Source organism: Podarcis erhardii (assembly GCF_964252035.2).
Source record: "Podarcis erhardii genome assembly, chromosome: 7".
Classification (NCBI taxonomy): domain Eukaryota; kingdom Metazoa; phylum Chordata; class Lepidosauria; order Squamata; family Lacertidae; genus Podarcis; species Podarcis erhardii.
This window is the reverse complement of record NC_138511.1, coordinates 26,383,920-26,405,506: the sequence shown is the minus strand read 5'-3', so window position 1 is coordinate 26,405,506 and position 21,587 is coordinate 26,383,920. Positions and strand designations below refer to the sequence as shown.

At 45.4% G+C, this 21,587-nt stretch overlaps 2 protein-coding genes across 2 annotated transcripts; both read right to left on the bottom strand.

Annotated features, from left to right (window-relative positions):
* Positions 1–387: 387 nt before the first annotated feature.
* CFAP107 (cilia and flagella associated protein 107) lies at positions 388–5,264 on the bottom strand. The gene is made up of 4 exons (XM_081871397.1): positions 5,030–5,264; positions 2,961–3,074; positions 2,679–2,856; positions 388–654 (listed from the first exon to the last, which is right to left on the bottom strand). The coding sequence occupies exons 1-4, from the start codon at positions 5,138–5,140 to the stop codon at positions 458–460; spliced, it is 600 nt and encodes a 199-aa protein (XP_081727523.1). The 5' UTR covers positions 5,141–5,264; the 3' UTR covers positions 388–457.
* A 2,256-nt stretch (positions 5,265–7,520) lies between these two features.
* On the bottom strand, positions 7,521–20,745 carry LOC309346886 (arylacetamide deacetylase-like 4). Its single transcript, XM_081871204.1, has 4 exons — positions 20,010–20,745; positions 13,059–13,275; positions 10,832–10,895; positions 7,521–9,185 (listed from the first exon to the last, which is right to left on the bottom strand). Exons 1-4 carry the CDS (start codon positions 20,184–20,186, stop codon positions 8,411–8,413), a joined length of 1,233 nt encoding a protein of 410 aa, XP_081727330.1. The 5' UTR covers positions 20,187–20,745; the 3' UTR covers positions 7,521–8,410.
* Positions 20,746–21,587: the final 842 nt, after the last annotated feature.

Below are 21,587 nucleotides of genomic sequence, written 5' to 3'. Positions count from 1 at the left end.
ATAAAAGCAATATATTCTGATCAAAAAGCAAAATTGATAGTAAATAATAACAGAAAATATTGAAATTACGAAAGGTACAAGAAAAGGGTGTCCACTATCACCATTATTATTCATATCGGTACTGGAAGTCTTTCTAAGGACTATAAGGAAAAATGAAAAAATAAAAGGAATTTCAGTTGGTTGGAAGGAATATAAAGTGAAAGCCTTTGCAGATGACTTGGTATTCCTTGGAGGTTTGTAAGCATAGTTTGGACGGCCACCTGTCATGAATGCTTTAGTTGAGATTCCTGCATTGCAGGAAATTGGACTAGCTGACCCAACTCTGCAGTTCCATGATTCTATCCAAACCCTTACAACTTGACACAAAGCACTGATTGTTGCAGCTGGTTGGGTAAAGATACAACATTTAATTCACCTCTGCGCCGAAACATGGATGGTCTGCACCCTTTCAGAGAGACTAAACAGAACTTCGTGGTAGCCACTGTGGAACACTGGCCTCAAGGGTGTGAAATGTGACAGGTCGCCGGCGAGCGCTATAGGCTGTACTAGGCGGCTTGACGTAGGAGACCATGTAGACGCTGTTCATCACTCCAGGCACGTTCTGGCCCCATTTTTTCACAATGTGCTTGAAAAGCCCATAGTTGGTAGGTGGTTCTGAAATGAGGACAAAGGCAAAAGTGGGCAGAGAAACTGTACTAGTTTCTACACACAGTCATCCATTCCTCTGGATCTTTTGCACAGGCAAATCATCATCAGAATTCAAGGACCACATTATGGCCGGGCAAAAATGCTCAAGGAGGATGCAAAGCAAGGCAGGTGAGAGGGTGTGGTCTGGGGAAAGCGGGGTGACTAAGGAGGAGGTATGACCTGGAGAGAGTCATGAAGGCCAGGTAGAGAGGACCTTGGACCTGAGTTTCTCCACCCTTGCTCTAGGGCTGGGGGTACTTATTTGAAAGGTCCCCTGCACCCAGAGCAGCTTGCCTGCATGTTAAGATCAGTGACAGAGGCTCTTCTCATTTGCCTGCTACTCATGACAGGCATTCAGGACAGGGATATCTTTGCAGTAGCCCACAACTTAGAGACCCACCTGTTTTCATTGGCTTATCCTTCTTCTCTGTTTTTTTACTGAGCTTCCTGGGATGATGGTCTTGCAGAAAGTTTGCAGTTTATTTATTTCTGGGCTTAGGTTAGGTGAAATGCTGGAAACAACTTAGATGTGATTTGTGCAACATTCCCCCCCCCCATGTGATTTACTGATTTAGCAGTTCAGAAACAAGACCTAGCCATTCAAAATTTGAAATTCAAGCCCTTGACAGCTTGGGACAGGTTTACTCGAATTATCTCCTTACCCTATATCTGCCCACTCAACCACTTCCATCTGCGCAACTGGCACATTTACAAGTGTCACATAATGTCCGTTCTGCACTTGTAATGAATCAGTGCTTCAGTCTGGCAGCACCAACTCTTTGGAACTTCCAGACTGTTGATATTAAGCCCCTGATGCATACAGTGGTACCTCCGGTTACATACGCTTCAGGTTACAGACACTTCAGGTTACAGACTCTGCTAACCCAGAAATAGTACTTCGGGTTCAGAACTTGGCTTCAGGATGAGAACAGAAATCGTGCTCCTGTGGCACGGCAGCAGCAGGAGGCTCCATTAACTAAAGTGGTGCTTCAGGTTAAGAACAGTTTCAGGTTAAAAACAGACCTCCGGAACGAATTAAGTACTTAACCCGAGGTACCACTGTATTATGCTCTAGGAGGCTTCATTTGGTCAGAATCGAGTATACACTTCCAGAGATAATGCTAAATGCATTACTTCTGGTAAATGAACCACCATAGATGCTAGAGGGCTGTGAACATTTGTGTCCTGGGCTTTTTAGCCTTGCCTACCCAGGTACCATCTGAAACCAAAAGGATACATTGTTTGCCAGATGTAAAATATATTGACATTATTTTCAGCTCTCCTACCCCACTAATGTAAACTGCTTCATGCTTTGGTTTGCTTTGCTTAAGCAGCATATAAATCTTTCCAAACAATGTATCTAACCATTGAATTATCCGGGCAGAAACGCAAGTGAGGAGAGTATTGCAAGCATTGTGATGCATAGGGCAAAAATAAAAATAAAAATCTGTGTGTTTGGATGACTTTCTCGGCATTATGATGATGATGGAATAAACCAAAGGCCTTAATGAGAGGAAGGGATGGGCAATCCAAACAGCATGTAGAAGAGATGGGGAACCTGTAACTCTCGGAATGTTGCTAGACTACAGATGCCAACATCCCTGCCCATTGGTCATGCTGGCTGGGACTGTCGTCCAGTGACATCTGGAGGGCTACAGTTTTGCTAGTTACAATATTCTTTTAATTCAGGGATGGGGAAGCTGTGTGAACATAGTTCAGATGTTGCTGAACTACAGCTCCCTTCATCTTTGACTATTGACCATGATCAGAGTTGGAGGCCATCAACATCTGGATTCTGTTCCTACAGTATTCACACAGGATCCCCATGGAATAGATACTTGGGATGTTAATGGGTCAATGGGATGTTAATAGGTTAACAGCACCATATAATAAATGATGGGTCGGTATGCATGATGAGAGCAACCTCCCCTATTGTCAACCTTCAAGGTTGCCTTGTCTATTTTTCCTTTTCTTGAGATGCTACCACATACCAACAAGTGGGTAGTCTGTCTTCTCTGGGATCCAAGCCATTTTGTGTCTATTCCATTTGCGAAGTGGAGGCAGCAAAGGGTTGTAGCCGTGCCTATTATATTGATCGTCATATTGCGATACCAAGTGATGGTGTCTCGGTTCTTCGTGGTGGGTCAATATGTACTTCTTTGGCAGGCCCTAAAGTATAACACATGCTGAGCGTTAGCACAAGAATCCATCCTGCTTTTGGAGACATGCAGCCCCAGACCTGGATCTGTCTTCCCACCCTCCCTATTACTTACATCCAGCTGCTTCATAATTCTTTTCATCACCGTTCGGTCTGGAATCTGAGCTGGGTAATGAACGTAATCTCGGTCGTAGGTGCTTTCGCCGGTTCCCTCATGGTCACGTATGAACTATGAAAATGCAGACAAGTGGCAGTCACTCTTGGGGAAGCAAGCATGGTTTATTCAAGCACCTTGGAGTCCTGGAGCAAAATTCTGACCCTCTCAGATTCCACAGCAGGGGTAAGGAACAAATGGGCCTCCATATCTTCTTGGACTAGCGTGGGGGCTAGCATGTGACTCTCTAGATGTAATAAGATTCCAAGCTCCATAAACCCCAGTCAGCAAAGAGATAGTGGAAGTTGTAGTTCATCAACTTCTGAAGTCTGTCTAATCCTGTGCTCCCCAACCTCAGGTCTCCAGGTGTTTTGGACTACAACTCCCATCATCCCTGACCATTGGTCCTGCTAGCTAGGGATGATGGGAGTTGTAGTCCAAAACAGCTGGAGACCCAAGGTTGGGAAACCCTGGTCTAATCCTTTCTTAAAGCCACCCATCTTCTGCAAGTGAATTCCATCATTTAGCTCTGAAGAAGTGCTTCCTATTGTCCTTGATCTCCGACATTCACAAATTCGCTGGGTGTCTCCAAGTTCTGGTATTGTGCATAATCCGATGCATAAACACCATGCAAATGTTTATACACCTCTATCATATTACCACCCCACGATATAAGCTGGAAAGCCCAATTTTCAGAGCAACTCCCAACAGAAAGTCCAAGATAATCCAAGTAAAGTTATACACAAATTCTCGCAAAAACAAAATAACACAATCAGATAAAACCTGGCTTTCAAAATTACCAGAGATCCAAAATGACTGGCGTTTTCAAAAGGGTTTTCATGTGGTGCCAACAAGCCCTGGTTGCCCCTCTGGGAAGAGAACTGGCTCAGATCCAGGGGTCTCCATTGAGAAGACCCTGCCAGTAGTCACACCCACCTCACCTCTAACATAATGGTCCCCGAGAAATTTATACAGGCATGCAGGAAGTTGTTTTGGACTAATTCACCCCATTGTTCCATGTAGTTCAGAATTGTGTACATAATCATACAACCATCTGTAGACATCTGAAGGCAGCCCTTTATTGGGATGCTTTTAATTCGTGTTGCTCTGCTGTGTTTTTGTATATTCTCCTGGAAGCCACCCAGAGTGGGCTGGGGCAATCGAGTCAGATAGGCAGAGTACACACTGACTGGAAGCAGCTCTCTGTGGTTTCAGATGGGGGACATTCCCAGTTTTGCCTGGAGATGCTAGGAACTCCTCCTTCATGCCAAGCATCTGCTCTACCAACTCATCCTGAGTCCATCTACCGCAGTATTGTCTACACTGACCAGCAGTGGCTTCCCAGGGTTTCAGAGAACGTTATCTCCTAAGCCCTACCTGGAGAGACCAGTGATTGAACCTGGGACTTTCTGCCTGCGTCAAGCTGCAGTACTTGGTTCCTAAACCACACAGAGCTTAATGATGATGATGATGATGGTGATAATAATAATAATAATAATAATTTATTTACACACTGCCCATCTGGCTGCGTTTCCCCAGCCACACTGGACAACTTCCAACAGAATATTAAAATACAATAGTCTATTAAACATCAAAAGCTTCCCTAAACAGGGCTGCCTTCAGATGTCTTCTAAAAGTCTGGTAGTTGTTTTTTTCCTTTGACATCTGAGGGGAGGGCGTTCCACTGGGCGGGTGCCACTACAGAGAAGGCCCTCTGCCTGGTTCTCTGTAACTTGGCTTCTCGCAGTGAGGGGACCACCAGAAGGCCCTCAGCATTGGACCTCAATGTCCGGGCAGAACGATGGGGGTGGAGACACTCCTTCAGGTATACTTCAGGTATTCTTTATAGGAATGCAAGCCCTTTGATCTGTTCCTAGAAATGGACCAGGAAATTAATGTGTCCCATCAATTTTATCCCATGTTATAGGTGTTGGGGGTGGGGTGATGCTTCATTACCATCTTCTCCCTCCCCTCTCTACTGCAACCACCTGGGATTTAGTTCCCTTTCTTTCTTCCCTTCCCAAACCTACCTTTTTTCTTTCTTCCAGCCAGTTTCCAATAAGTACTTTAGTAGAATATTTGGGTTCTACCTTCCAGCCAGGAGTGTACCATTCCTGTGCATCTCTACACTGAGTAAACATGGTCCCGTTCACATGCTTTGGCAAAGAGTGAACTCGAAAGGTCCTAGACTTCCATCTCTGTATGTGCAGAGCAGGACATTTAACCTCTGATGTTCCTTGGTCTCGGGTTGCCTATTGTTGACCATCCCCATGGTAACACTCCAGGCAACAAGGGATTCTACCGTGGTGAAATCAATTCTACTATTCCACTGAAGGCAACAAAACACGTATTTGTGAATGGACGCAGAATAAGGGGATAATGCTTGCTGCTTACCCCACCCAAAGATGAGGAATCCAAATCCAGAGGCATGATAGGCTGGGGCTGGTGGAATTGGAATCCATCAACATGCAGATTACCATTGCCATCTGACCACTGTGAAGATGTCTGGGTTTGGACAGAAAAGGGCACCATCCTATGCATGCCTGCTCAGAAACTACTCCCATTGGGTTAACCTGGAACTTAAGGTAAAGGTAAAGGTACCCCTGCCCGTACGGGCCAGTCTTGACAGACTCTAGGGCTGTGCGCTCATCTCACTCTAGAGGCCAGGAGCCAGCGCTGTCCGCAGACACTTCCGGGTCACGTGGCCAGCGTGACGAAGCTGCTCTGGCGAACCGGCACCAGAGCAGCACACGGAAATGCTGTTTACCTTCCCGCTATAAAGCGGTACCTATTTATCTACTTGCACTTAAGGGTGCTTTCGAACTGCTAGGTGGGCAGGAGCTGGGACCGAACGACGGGAGCTCACCCCGCCACGGGGATTCGAACCACCGACCATGCGATCGGCAAGTCCTAGGCGCTGAGGTTTTACCCACAGCGCCACCCGCGTCCCTAACCTGGAACTTACACTTAGCTAAATGTGTACAGCAGGCATGTTCAACTCCCAAGAGACTGCGATCTACACACAGTATTAGAAATCTGGCCGTGTTGTTGAGCTTTATTTAGGGAGCCAGATTCCCTCATTTTCCATTAGCATGCTCTACCTAGTGGCGGACAGCACTACCACAAATAGCACAATGTGCCAAAGCAAACCTATCTTGCCCTCTAGGGAAGCCCAGGCAGCTGCAGTGGTGGCTAGGCACTCACTCTCCCCACCCCCTACCCAACTTAGGCTAGTAGTCCAAACTGTAACTCTAACTACACTGTCTGATTTTGGCCTCCTTTATTTATGCATTTGTTACTTGCCAAGGTAGACTACTGCAAAGCATTTAGTGTGGGGCTACCTTTGAACATGTCTCAGAAGCTTCGGTTGGTACAAATTTGGTTGTATCCAACTAAGTCCTGCTCAGAGTTTAACCAATGAAATGAAAAGATCTATGGTATGTCAAATCTGCTAACTCCTGTGGGTCTGCTGTGAGTGGTGCTAACATCGGATACAATCTGATATGTCCACCTGGCTATTGTTTTGGACCAGGTGGTCAGAATGCAGGTACACCAACGCCTGTTAGAATTCATGTTCTGTGATTGCAGTCATGGGATTGTTGTCTTTCACGTGACAGTGTATGTTTTGACTCCACAGTGGGAAGTGACGGAGACAGGATGTTTGTGTTACTGTGTTCCGTGAAGTGGGACTATTGTCCTTTGTTCTCTCTCTCTTTGCTTTCTGATGCTAGAGAGAGAGGGAGCCATGTTGCAGTGCTCCGTGTACGTTTATATGTAAATAAAGTAGATTAGCCAAAATGCTGAGTTGCTGAGGTCTGTTACGCACACTGCAAACACTCTGCAGATCCCTAAGTGTGCAAGTGTCTGTTGGCATCGGTCGCTGTGATGTTTGGGCTGAAGAAAGCTTTTGAAGCTCCCGAACAAGCAACCAGGAGGGATAGAACATGCCAGTCGGGCCTGTGTCTCTACCAGGGTCCTACTCGAGTGTAGGATGAGCTCTTGACAATGCCTAGTGGGGTCTTTGCTCCCCCCAATATTTTCTGGTAGAGGGCTGGGCCCCCTTGATGACGAGCAGGCAGAGGAGGCTGAGCACAGTGTGGTTCAATGGCTGGCTTCACCCGAGCATGAGATAGGAAGCCACGTCGCACTGGGCTCCCTGCTTGGCCTCCTCCCAGTGACACAAGGTCTCTATCCCCTTTCTCCTTGGTCTAACATCATGTAATATCTTCATGACTAAGTGGATGGTGGAATGGGGATGTGAACTCTGATGTCCCTGATACTAGTCCAACATTCTGACCACCACTCTAATTTTGTTAAATTATGGAGGCGGGGTTAGGAACCCTCCCAGGGATTTGGGACTCCAGTTGCTCCCCAGGGATACTGGGTACAGACTCCAGTCTTGCTCCTCTAAAAAAGCATCTAAACATTTGAGGGTTTGTAGGAATGGTTTGCCAAGAATGGTCACATGACTGATCCCCTACAGAAAAAAAGGTTGGCACAAAAAGCCAAAAGACACAAATCTGTTTCCCAATTACCTTGTCCTTAAATTGGCAACATTCAAACATTTTTTGAGGTTGCTTCTTTTCCTGAATATCATCCATATGAAGATTTTTTTTTAAAAGGGTTCAACAACCTTGGACCATAGGCACTACAGTGGTACCTCAGGTTAAGAACTTAATTCATTCTAGAGGTCCGTTCTTAACCTGAAACTGTTATTAACCTGAAGCACCACTTTAGCTAATGGAGCCTCCTGCTGCTGTCATGCCGCTGGAGCACAGTTTCTGTTCCCATCCTGAAGCAAAGTTCTTAACTCGGGTCATCCTGAAGCAAAGTTCTTAACCCGGGTATTTCTGGGTTAGCGGAGTCTGTAACCTGAAGCGTATGTAACCTGAAGCGTATGTAACCCGAGGTACCACTGTATTAGGGTTGCCACATGAACATACGTGTGCACAGAACAATTTATTAAACTGCTTAACATGTACATATGAGCTCTCTTTAAGGCAGGGGGATGTTAACTCTTGCCCTACCATACTCCTCCTCCAAGATCTTGTAGCTTAGCCAGTGTATATCGTTCTCAATAGGTATATTGTTTTCAATACTGAGAAAAACTCCCGGTGGTTATTAGACCATGATGGCATCAGGGTGTGTGCGTGATTTCCAGCAGAACATAGCTCAATTCCCATTGTAAGCATAAGGTTGGGTGTGTTTGTCTCTCTCTGTGTTATGCCATGCTCCCCACAGCAGCCATTTTTCATTATCCCATACCCCCTAGCAGCCATTTAGCGTCATATCATAGCCCCACCACGGTAGCTGTTTTATGACTGGTGCCCCAGCACTCTCTCAAAGTTCAGGATGTTCCCGCCGGTCCAAAATGGTTGGAGATCCCTGATTTAGAAAGATGTTTTTTGGTTTTATAGGCTCTTTATAAAATTGACTATCTTGTCCAGCCCTCTTTTACCAGAAGGGAAATTCAACCAGTCTCTGTCGAAGAAGGTTAGAATCCCGTGGAACCCACTTTCAATGTGGTACCAAGTCACTGCTATGCCATTGTCCTCCAATCTTTTCTTGTAGAGTAATCCATCATCCCTCAGGACGTCGTATTCACAGGTCACGATGCAGGTCTCGGGAAGCAGGCGGACAATGGCATTGTCGGCAAGAAGGGGCGAACACTCTGAAGAACTTAGGACCTTCACTTTGTTGTAGACTTCATCATCACAGGGAACTGTCGCCACGGGCTTGTAGCCTCTGGTTTTAAATTCGCTCGGGATGTTTTCTGCACTCAGCCATTTCTTGTACTTCAATCTCAGGTCCACTGGAACATGAGAGCCTTCCAAAATATCATCAAGGAGCGAAGCTTCCCCATTCACGTGTTGCAATATGTAAAAAGCAGCCCGTTCCCTGAATAAAATGGGCACGGCGTGGTTTTGCTGGTATGAAGGCAAGTTGAAGTCTACAGCCTGGAGGCCCGGGTAAATGAGGATCTGTGCACGCACTTTTGCAAGGCCTGGTCTATTCACTAAACTCTGGGAGATACAGGCAGCCATGCAGCCACCTGCGCTGTCACCAGCAATGATGACACGGGTGTTGTCCACACCATAGTCTTCTGCAGTCTCCAGAAAGTGGGTGGTGGCAGCAAGACAGTCGTTGAGCGGGGCTGGATACTTGTGCTCAGGAGCCAGGCGGTACCTAAGGCAAAATCAATCCACAGTAAATCATTTCCATCTGAGATTGTGTATGATGCTGCTGCTTTTGAATGATCAAATAACGGCCAGTCCCCATAGGGTGAAAGGCAGGAAGCCCACCAGCAGGTGGAGCCAGAGCCAATGACAGGCAACTAATTCTACTCTTTCCCTTTATCTCCTGTCTGTTGAGTTCTTCAGGAACAATGCTGAGATTAATGAGGAAGCAGACAAACCATACCTACTATCTATCTATATCTATATCTATATCTATATCTATATCTATATCTATATCTATATCTATATCTATATCATCTATCTATCTATCTATCTATCTATCTATCTATCTATCTATCTATCTATCATCTATCTATCTATATCTATATCTATATCTATATCTATATCTATATCTATATCTATATCTATATCTATATCTATATCTATATCTATCATCTATCTATCTATCTATCTATCTATCTATCATCTATCATCATCTATCTATCATCTCTCTCTCTCTCTCTCTCTCTCTCTCTATCATCTATCTATCATCTATCTATCTATCTATCTATCTATCTATCTATCTATCTATCTATCTATCTATCTATCTCTATCATCTATCTATCTATCTATCTATCTATCTATCTATCTATCTATCTATCTATCATCTATCATCTATATCTCTCTCTCTCTCTCTCTCTCTCTCTCTCTATCTATCATCTATCTATCATCTATCTATCATCTATCTATCATCTATCTAAAAAGGGATGCGGGTGGCCCTGTGGGTTAAACCACAGAGCCTAGGGCTTGCAGATCAGAAGGTTGGCGGTTCGAATCCCCGCGACGGGGTGAGCTCCCGTTGTTCGGTCCCTGCTCCTGCCCACCTAACAGTTCGAAAGCACGTCAAAGTGCAAGTAGATAAATAGGTACCGCTCCAGCCAGAAGCGGCTTAGTCATGCTGGCCACATGACCCGGAAGCTGTATGCCGGCTCCCTCGGCCAATAAAGCGAGATGAGCGCCGCAACCCCAGAGTCGGTCACAACTGGACCTAATGGTCAGCGGTCCCTTTATCTATCTATCTATCTATCTATCTATCTATCTATCTATCTATCATCTATCCATCTATCATCTATAAAAATATATTCTACCCTACCTCCCAAAGAAGCTAAGGGCGGCCAGCACACAAATGAAAAAAAGCAATTAAAACATCGTAAGAGCAGCTGCAATACAGATGCAGACTGCAAAATAGGTCTCAAAAGGCTCGTTGCAGGAGGAATATCTTCACAGCACCTGTAATATTTAACAGGAGGAGTTAGATGCCACAATACCAATAACCTGCTTCCTACATCGTGTGGAATGGACCTCCTGATAAGATGGTACTGGATTGTAAATAATAAGGCAGCAGGGCTTGGAGGAATCAAGACCAAGGTTGCTGGTGCAGGGCCCCATTTCCCCCTATATGCCATTTAGGCACATGGGCTTACCCTCCATGGCAGTGGCATAGCATGGGAGGGGGCCACAGGGGCATTGACACTGATGCTATTAGGCAGTTGAATGCTCATGCATGCTCTGTCTGTTTCCCTCCTTCCCACTCCATTTTTCCGCATGGCCCTGGGCGCTGGCAACCCACGCTACGCCACCCCTCCATTGACTTACTCCACAGACACAACCACGGATTCACTCTCTCGGGCCAAATAGCGGCAGATATTTTCATGGGTTTCTGAAACAATAATATTCCCATAGTTATCCATGTATTTAATCATTAGTAAGATGTGATGGTTTGATTATGTACCTCCCAGGTGCAACAGTTAATGAGAAGAACCTCATCACCACCAAAAATATATGCCAACAAAATTAACAGAGAACAAACTCCCTGGGGATGTTATTGCAATATATTCATTCAACAAAATAGGGAAAATAAGTATGTTTTTCACCATGATAAGGAAGAGAGGGAGGGGAGGAGGCACAGATCCCATCAGGGCCTGCCCCAGTCAGACTCCATCCCCTTTGGCCAATAGGGAGTGGATGGGAGAACAGTAAAATTACAGAATTGCATTATTGTAAACCATATAAATCCCAAACCTACAGTTTCTTCTAGTTTCAAAATGCAGATCATTGCCCCGTCTCCCAAAAGATTTTTGTCCATTACTTTCCAGTGACTGAAGAACAGAGAGTTAAGGTGGGCTAAATTAGCAGGTTAATTACAAGCGGAACAAATAAATAAATATAACCCCACTGAAAAGTGGTCCAAGATGCAAAGCTCCAGCCTCATAGTGGAAAGCCTTGACCTACCCCCTTCCTATTTTTAAGTCTCTTCAAAAAGATTTGAAAGTTTTTCCTCTAGAGCCCATGAGGACTAGAAGGTTGATGTTGTTTCTCTAAAGCTAGGATGGGGAACCTTTGGTCCTCCAGATGTTGCTGGACTTAATCGTCCCTCATCACCTTTGGTAATGCAAGCTGGGGCTGACGGGAGTTAGAGTTCAGCAACATCAAGAGAGTAATGACCGCTCCCCGCTTAAAATGGGGGGTGCCCTTTGCGTGGACGCGTGCAGCCCCTGGATCTGGAGTGGCTCCATCAGCATAGGCTTGGCTTTGCCTTCCCTCAGGTGGGATACCTGGAGGTCTCCGCCTACCTCAGTCAGTTGTCCAATCCCACCTGGGGGAAGTGTTGCCAAGGAGACCAGGCCAGGTAGGGGAGGGATTACCTGCCCACACAACAGAGGGAGGATCTTACCTGGGAATCCTTACTTGGCTCCAGAGCTTCTCCCACCCTACCCACCCTCAGTTAATGTCTTATTTTGCAGGTTAACTTTTCTTCACAGGTTTTGCAGGTTAATTTTTCTTCACAGGTATGCGGGCGCTGCTACGTTAAGGTCGCTGTTAAAGGGCCGGAAAGGAATTTCCCTGCATTGGCAGGTTTCGCCTTTCCCGTAGCAAAACGTCACAACTTTGGCGGTATCAGGCCTTGGGCGGAATCCTTTAGTCCATCTTCCTCTTTGCGGCGGCGATACCAGGGTTCCCCGTTAAAGGGGTTTTTGAAGGGAGGCTTTGGCCATACGCCGAAAGGTCGTCATTGCTCTCCCCTGCGGCGGCGTAACGGGGGCGGCTATCTCTGCTTGAACATATGTTCTCCAGAGCCGGCCCATCCCCCCCACACACACTGGATAACCCTGATGCTCCCTAGGTCCCCGGCTGGGGACTGGGGAGGGAGAACGCCCAATGCCTGAGCCAAGGTCTACCCACATTTGAAATTTAATAAAGTTGTGGCCAATTTAATCCCATAGCACGTTGTCTTGAGTCGTTATTCCACATGACAGGGGGACCGCGTGAGATCTGGGGACTCCGCCTGTCCGCGCAAAATGTTTCCCACCCCATGCTCTAAAGCAGTGTTTCTCAAACTTGGGTCTGCAGCTGTTGTTGGACTACAACTCCCAGCATCCAACAATAGCTAGAGTCCCAAGTTTGAGAAACACTGGTCTAACCTATCTCACAAGGTTGTTGGGAAGATATAATTGCAGGGAGAATTGTGCAGGTCAACTTGAGCTTGTTGGAGGGATGGCTGGGAAACAGAACAGAACAGAACAGAACAGAAGCAGCAACAACAACAATGCACAGGAATCAACAACTACTTTGAAACTTATCAATAAATGATGGCTGCAGCCCTTAGGATTGTTAAGGCACATCCTGACTCCAGAAAGCCCCCTTTGGCTTGAGATATTTTTGTGGATGCTTTGGTGTGGTTAGATGGCTGATGATTTTGAGGAGAAACCTTATTATGAACTGGGTCTTAATTCAGAGGAGATCCCTCTACAAATGCTCTCTTTGTATGCGTTACCCTACTTCATTCAGATGTTGACGCAGATTAAGTTTGGACATAACTCACGGATGCTTCCAAACACCCAGCCGCCTCCATGAAAGAACACGATCCCCCTCCTTCCGCCAGCAGAGGGAGCCTTCGGTTGGTAAATCCGGACAGGCACATGCTTAAACTTTGCGTCTTTAATGAAGAGTGCGTTTTCTTTCCCCAGTTTCCGGCTGTTTCGCACAATCCGCACAAACTGGATTTGTGTGCAGATATGTAGGTTTTCCAAGATCCTTCCCTTTTGAGAGGGGGACAGGGAGAAGAAACAAAAGTCATATAGGAATTAACTCGTGGCAAGTTCATCCAAACAACTATTTAGATGTTCAAAATCTAAGGATCATAGTGCTACCCAGATTGGATGAAACATGCTGGGGCATGAGGACGGGGGAAATCATTTCAAAATTATAACATTATGGGTTACGTGGTGGACGTGCCGGATTTAGATATAAGCTAAACAAGCTATAGCTTAGGGCCCCACTCTCTTGGGAGCCCCCCAAAAATATAAAGGGAAAAAACCCCTGGATTTACATTTCCAAAATATAAGATAAAAAACAAATAAAATATAACCTACATACAGCAACAGTGTTTTGTGTTGTGTAGGCTCCTATGATGTAAGTAATGGGCCCTGCCTGCTAGCCTGCTCCCTAAAATATCACTGGTTTGCTCATTTCTATATGTTGGGTGCCTACATTCTGCATGTGCAAATGGCTTTAGATACATATGAGGTCCATAAATTACCATATAGCATATATTCAACACAAAAAATAGTGACAATTTCTTGTTGACAAAGGACAGCTGGATATATAAAGGGCCCCATTACCTTCAGTAGCTTAGGGCCTCATCAAACTTAAATCTGGCCCTGTGTGGTGGATGTGAAGAGTAATGATATAAGAGAAGATTCATTTTATTAATATGCTTTTTGTTAGTTTTCTTAAATAACAAACACACAGAAAAATTAACAAAATAAAATAATAACAAAAGGAAAAACATACCTACATCCATAAATCCCTAAGTTCTTACAACCCCCCCCCCAACCCTTACACCACCATATTCTTAATTCCCAATTATCCTTTTTTTTAAAATAATTTTTATTAGTTTTCACAACAATAAACAAGAAAAAAGAAAACAAACACAACACAGAAAAACAAATAAACATAAAACATGACTTCCCCATACCTCCTTTTCACTGCATCCTTATTCCAAAAGATTTTTTAGCAACCCTTTAATCAATTTTTCTATTGGTTCTCTTTAAGTTTCCATAAAATTATTATTTACAGCTGTAATTCTCTGTTTCTCACCCCTTAACATCTTAACAGTCCTCAATTTTGCAGCAGTTTTTAAGATATACTTTAAATTTTTTCCAGTCCTCTTCCACCGCCTCTTTCCTCTGGTCACGGATTCTGCCGGTCATGTCTGCCAGTCCCATAAATTCGGTCACCTTTGTCTGCCATTCTTCCAGAGTAGGTAGTTCTTGCGTCTTCCAATACTTTGCTAAAAGAATTCTTGCCGCTGTAGTTGCATACATAAAGAATGTCCTATCCTTCTTTGGTACCAATTGGCCCACCATGCCCAAGAGAAAAGCCTCCGGTTTCTTTAAAAACGTCCACTTAAGGACTTTCTTAATTTCATTATAGATCATTTCCCAGTAGGCTTTAATCCTTGGGCAGGTCCACCAAAGGTGGTAGAAGGTTCCTTCCGACTCATTGCATTTCCAGCAATTGTTATTGGGCAAATGATAAATCTTTGCAAGCTTGACTGGGGTCATGTACCACCTATATATCATTTTCATTATGTTCTCTTTTAAGGCACTACATGCCGTAAACTTAATACCAGTGGTCCATAACTGTTCCCAGTCAGCAAACATGATGTCATGACCTATATCCTGTGCCCATTTAATCATAGCTGATTTAACCGTTTCTTCTTGTGTATTCCATTTCAGCAGCAAGTTATACATTCTAGACAAATTCTTAGTATTGGGTTCTAACAGTTCTGTTTCTAACTTTGACCTCTCCTTCTGGAATCCTAATTTCCTGTCTTGCTTAAATGTCTCATTTATCTGATGGTAGTGCAACCAATCTCGAACTCTATGCTTTAGCTTATCATAACTCTGAATTTTTAGCTTTTCACCCTCTTGTTCTAAAATTTCAGAATATTTTGGCCAGTCAGGGTCCATATTAAGTTTTTTCACTGCCTTAGCTTCCATTGGTGACAACTTAATTCCCAATTATCCTTCCCAATAGACTTCCGTCTTCCTCAAAGGAAGGAGGTCATGACTAAATGGGCGATAGACATTGGCTATAACACTGACTTTGAGAGATGGCTGGAATTGTGGAATGTTAATGTCAGGGAACTGCCATCAGAGCCCAGGGCGGTGGCGAGGCTCCCAGACGCTGGGGAGGGAACCAGCAGGGAGAGAGGGAGAGCTTCCGCTGAGGAAGTAGAGGAGGAGGAGGCGTCGGAGGGAAGACTCAGAGATGCTTCCAGCGAGGGCAGCGGAGAGAGCTCAGGACCTCCCATTGGGACGCCCACTCTGCGCAGAAAGCTGTCGCGCAGGGAAGCTAGGCGGAGACTCTCAGTTAAGGAGCTTTTATGTTGGAAGAAATTCAGGAAACGCCCACTGACGGATTCTGCCAGCGATTAAGACAGCCACTAAGTAAGGGCTGTCCGGGCAGGGAAAGTTTTAGCCAACTACTCAGCTTGGAGCGGCGTGGCGCTTACGCACAAGCAACCCCTTATCCCATTACAGTTAATATGAAGTTCACGACGTGTACGGCATTAAGGGAAAACCTGTGGGAAATGATCTACAGGTGGTATCATACGCCAGTGAAGCTAGCTAAGATCTATAGATTGAAGAACAAAAGATGCTGGAAATGTGGGGAGGTAGAAGGAGATTTCTACCATATGTGGTGGTCATGCAGCAAAGTGAAAGGCTTTTGGGAATCAATCTATAACGAGCTTAAAAAAAAAAATTAAATACACTTTTCCCCAAAAGCCCAAAGCTTTTCTGCTAGGAATGATGGGCAAAGAAATTAAAAAAGAAGATAAAACATTATTTTTATATGCCACAACAGCCACAAGAATTATGTTAGCACAAAACTGGAAAACGGAGGTAATACCCACTATAAATGACTGGCAGGTTAAAGTGATAAACTATGCCGAGCTGGCTAGAATAACAAGAAGATTAAGGGATCAAGACAAACAGAAATTTCATGATAATTGGAACAAATATTGGAACTAAATATTGGAACAAATATTGGAACTAAATTTCAGATGACACTGGCGGGGTTGGAATAACTCTAACAGTAAATGATTACTATGCAAAAGAGATAAAATATGTGACCATAAAACTTATTTGATACTTACCAAAGGAGTGGAGGGAAGTCCAAGGCTCAGCAGAGCCCAATTAAACTGTGTATTATACATATGATTTATGGAACGGATATAATATGTGCAAGCTATGTAATGGATTTGGTATATGTCTATATGTATATATATGTAATAGCAATAAAAATTATTGGGGGGCGGGGGGAAACCAAAGCGGGTCTGTCTTATCTTTTTGTTAAACTGCTTCTTTGACCATTTCCCCATTTCTTTTATTATTTGAATGTTATACTTACAATATTTCTTGTAATTTGCGAAAACTTAATCAAAGCATGTCCAGCTTTTGACTTGAGGACACTGTTTTTGTTTTTTGAAAAAAAATTCTTTATAAGTTTCCCCCTCTTTTTTTAATTTTTGGTTTGGCTGTCTCCTAATTGTCTCTGTCATTTTTGCCAGTTCAAGATATTCAAATAATTTATTCTGACATTAGGTTACGTTTAGGATAAGTACAATAACAACCTTGTAAATGCTTTTTTCTTTTCCTTTGTCTTATTTATTTATTTACATGGGTGTGCATTAACAATTGTTATTCTTTTCATCATATATATATATATATATATATATATATATATATATATAATTCCCCCCCCCTATTTTTCAATAAAGAATATTAAGAAGAAGAAAAACCTAGCCCATCCAGGAGAAGCAAATCTCTGATCCTAAACCTCTGCTGCCTTGGGATATATTCGGGAGAAGAACAGGCCAGGGGCCAGCAAAATTTTTCAGCAGGGAGTTGGTCCACTGTCCCTCAGATCTTGTGGGGGGCAGCACTATATTTTTTTTTTGGGGGGGATGAATGAATTCCTATGCTCCACAAATAACCCAGAGATGCATTTTAAATAAAAGGACACATTCTACTTAGGTAAAAACACACTGATTCCTGGTCCGTCCTCAGGCCGGATTTAGAAGGCGATTGGGCCAGATCCAGCCCTGGGCCTTAGTTTACCTACCCATGCAGGAAACCCTACACAAATCCAGAATGCAGACCCTAGGATGGTGCCTTGTACGCCTCCTTCCGGCAACTTCTGCAGCCAAGCTGGTGCCAAACGTCCCATCAACCCTGGCCACTGGCCATTTGTGCTAGGGCTGATATTGGGAGTTTTAGTTATGATGTGTATGGCATATAGACCTAATGAACTTGACCACTGGTTCCCAACCGGTACCCTACCCTATAACAAGCTTGATTCATAACAGCAGTTTGTGCAACCTCCTAAGGAAGGTGACAACGCAACAAAATTCAAAACAGTAACAGCTAATTGCACATTTATCCAATATCAAATTAAAACTATTTAATTAATTCAGCAACATTGATGAACTCAATTGAGCTTTTGAAAGTCATTGGCACCTACACTACATCCCTCTTGCTTCTTAGCAACCCCCCCGGCCCCCGGCCAGGTAATCCCACTGCCCCTTTGGGGAACTGCTGGGCTAGATGAACAAACTAGCTTTATGGAAGGCATGCTTCAACTGATTGCTTTGAAGAAAAAGCAACTGTGGCAATGGAGGCCCTGCTCCACCAACCTCAGCGAGTCCCTGCCTGCCTGCCTGCCTGTTCTGCCCGCTTATCAACTTCCTCCGCCACCCCCCCCCCTAATCTCAGTGTTGTCCTTGTCAAACTCAGCAATGAATTCATTGGCTCCATAGAACTGTACAATTGTAGAACTAGCAGTTTTATTGCTGCGCCACTAGGAGGCCAGCTTGCTCCATCTTCCATGCCACAGCTCTTCAGATATTTTGAGGACAGCTCTCCTATCACCTCTCAGTCTCCTCTTTACCAGGCTAAACATCCCCAACTCCCTCAACTGTTCCTCATCGGGGGCTTGGTTTCCAGACCCTCGATCATCTTGCTTGCCCTCCTCTGCACACATTCCAGTTTGTCAATATCCTTCTTAAACACCCTCCCCCCTCTCAATAGCTCTGGTGCCACCTTTCTGATTTCCACCTTAACACTGGGTAGCAGCTACCACAGAGGTGCAGAATCCCTCTCCAAATCTGGCACAGGGCCTACACTAATTGCCTGGAGGAAATCTGCCTGCCTAGTAACTGTTATCTGCTCCTGAAAGAGCAGTATGTAGTAAACAACACTTTCAAGGGCAAACAGCAGCCCAGGTGTGGGTGGGTGTGCTTCAGCAGGAAAGAGAGTGAGCGGGAAAAGATTGAACATGCCTCCTTCACCTCACCACATACCATTCTCTGTGGTGGCACCTTGCCAATGGAGCTCCCTTCAGTCTGTGCTCACCTCAGATATGTTTCAAGAGGTGACATTAAACCATTTTATCAGGCCAGAGTTTTGGACTCCCATGAGGTAGACCATTTCCTTGGAGTGCAATTTTATTGATATTATTGCAGCAGTTCTGGCCATGCCAACTTTGAGAGTTTAACTTCCGTTTTACTTCAGCACAGCTGTTTCATCTGTTAATTTTTAGGTTCCCTGGGCTCCAAAATGAAAGACGGGCACGATATAAAGGTCTTGTGTAATTGCGTAATTTTTTTTTTAAAAAAAATCTGTGTTGACTTTCTTTCTCACAAAGTTTCTTCTTTCTCATTCTTTCATTTATTCATTCGAAGTCTGCCTGTGAGCCTGCTACAAACATTACTGCTCCCACAGCAGGCAGTAATTGGCCTTTGGATGAAAATGTTCCAGAGGTTCTGTCAAACACCATTAATAATTTTTAAAACTTTCTCTCTCTCTCTCTCTCTCTCTCTCTCACACACACACACAGATAGCTGTCACTTCCAGACTGTTTAAAGCACACGGGTCCCCCCAAGGAATGCTGGGAAGTGTAGTTTGCTCCTTACAGAGCTACAAGTCCCAGCAAACTGCACTTCTCAGGATAAAGGTAAAGGGACCCCTGACCATTAGGTCCAGTCGTGGCCGACTCTGGGGTTGCGGCGCTCATCTTGCTTTATCGGCCAAGGGAGCCGGCGTACAGCTTCCGGACATGACTAAGCCGCTTCTGGTGAACCAGAGCAGCACACGGAAACGCCATTTACCTTCCCACAGGAGCGGTACCTATTTATCTACTTGCACTTTGACATGCTTTCGAACTGCTAGGTTGGCAGGAGCAGGGACAAGCAACGGGAGCTTACCCCGTCGCGGGGATTCGAACCGCCGACCTTCTGATCGGCAGGTCCTAGGCTCTGTGGTTTAACCCACAGCGCCACCCGCATCCCTACTTCTCAGGATACTTTGGGGGAAAGTCACGTGCAGCGTGGATGTGACCAGAGTCTCACTCAAGTCACTACAGAAAGTTCAGCGAAATGCTAGCGCCAAGCAGCTACGCTGAACCTGGAGGATTAATCCTGCCCAGTCATTCAGCACCAGACCAAAACTTTTCTGGGTTGCGTTTTTAAACACTGCCAAGCTCGTTCCTTTCCTTTTCCCTCCTCCTGCCCAATAATTCGTCTCTCGTTAGATCTCTCCCTCTCCGACAGGGGGGCGCCCACTTTACCATTCGCGATGTCGGATAGAAACAGGTTAAAATCAGGAGGAGAGCGCAATGGCGCGTGGCGGATGGGGAGGCGGTTAAGTTCGTGGGTTTCCCGCAAGTTACAACCTCGCCTTTGGATGGGGCGCTGCGATCCACTCACCAGGACAGACGCCCCAATCAGCGTGGCGTGAATGATTCGCAACTTGGCCGGGTGCTCGACTCCGGGAGGGATCTCCGAGTTGGCGTAATCGAAATAAATGCTTCCCAGAACCAGCAGGAGGAACGCTGCCAAGAGGGCAGCCACCAGGAGCACCAGAAACGCGTGCAGGAAGCCCATGTCGCTGCGGCTCGGAAGAGCGCCTGCTTTCGCCCTTGGATTTTCCTTCTCACCGAACTTGGCTTGGGCTGTAGCTTATTTGCTGCTTTCTCCCGTGGCTGCGATACTCAGGTTGCAGGCAGCTGGAAGGAGCGTCCCTAATCCCCTCCCACGTGCGGGAGGGAACGAAAGGCGAGCCCGGGTTCCTTCAGAGAAGCAGAGAGACCGACCGAAACCTCGCAGGATTCGATTGCCACCCCCAGAAATTCAAACGCCCCTTCCCCTTTCCCATGCAAGCCGAGCAGAGGCAAGTGTTGTTGCGCATGCAAAGAAAGAACCAGCGAAAAGTTTTCGCGTCCTCAAGGTTGCTGAACAGGTTAACAGACTATTGAGACACCCGAACAGGAAGCGCTGCAGAAGGCACGGCGAAGTGAAACTAACTTAGGCTCAGGAGCTGGCCGGGCCAAGTATTTCGTCTCTGTTGCACCTCATTGGGTGGAGAGAATGATTAAATCTAGGAGTCTCCACACAGCTCCAGCGGAGGTGGAAAACCTATGGCTCTCCAAGTGCAATTGGACCACAACTCCCACCATCCCTGACGGTTGGCCATACTTGCTGGCCGAGCCGTACCTGCGGGGTGGGCCGGGGCGAGGGGCGGGGGGGGGGGGAAGGGTTACTCAGATTTTTTGTCCCGGATGAAGGCTCCAGAGGGGCGCCATTGACGCTCCCAACCTGTGTTTGTGTGTGTGCGCGCGCGCGTAAATAGGCATGGGGTGGGGTGCCAAACTGGGTCTTTGACCCCTGCTAAATAAAGCCCTCTTGCTGGGGCTGATGGGAGTTGGAGACCAGGTTGCCCACTCCTGTCATAAAGGATGCCTTGTTGTAGTAGAAAAATTGGTACAGCTTCTCAAAAGTTCATCTCATCAACTTTTTGGAATGCTTGAAATGTACAAAAACACATGCAACAAATCTGGAGTTGTGGGTGGGTTTTGAACCAAGAACCATGTAGATGCTACACAATCATTTTCTGAAACTAAACTCTCTCTCTCTCTCTCTCTCTCTCTCTGTGTGTGTGTGTGTGTGTGTGTAGGATGACAGGATCACAGTCACTGGTCAAGCCCTCAGTACTTTCAGAATGTGTGTAGGGTTTTTTTTTAAAGAAGGTATGCACAAACAGAAGCAAGTTTTGGTGCGACTGGCTCTGTTGCACTGGGAGCCAACACTAGAGGGCGCTGCAGGGCTTCACAACTATAATGCAGTGATTGGAGCAGAACAGAAGACGAGAGGCATCGGGGTGCTGAATTTTAGCTTTGCACAAGGTGCTGCTGAAATGTTAAAGAACAAAGTCCGCCACTGGCACAAATGTGTGTTGAAGGAGGGGGAGACTAGTGGGCACAGTCCTGTCCCCTATATGTGTGTTTA

Coding starts and splice junctions, on each gene's coding strand:
- LOC309346886 (XM_081871204.1), bottom strand. CDS start 20,186: ATGGGCTTCCTGCACGCGTTTCTGGTGCTCCTGGTGGCTGCCCTCTTG. Junction 13,276..20,009: donor TGATTGGGGCGTCTGTCCTG/GTGAGTGGATCG, acceptor CCCTCTCAAAAG/GGAAGGATCTTGGAAAACCT. Junction 10,896..13,058: donor CTGGGTGTTTGGAAGCATCC/GTGAGTTATGTC, acceptor TTATTGTTTCAG/AAACCCATGAAAATATCTGC.
- CFAP107 (XM_081871397.1), bottom strand. CDS start 5,140: ATGTTTACTCAGTGTAGAGATGCACAGGAATGGTACACTCCTGGCTGG. Junction 3,075..5,029: donor GGCTGGAAGAAAGAAAAAAG/GTAGGTTTGGGA, acceptor GCATTTTCATAG/TTCATACGTGACCATGAGGG. Junction 2,857..2,960: donor GAATTATGAAGCAGCTGGAT/GTAAGTAATAGG, acceptor GTTATACTTTAG/GGCCTGCCAAAGAAGTACAT.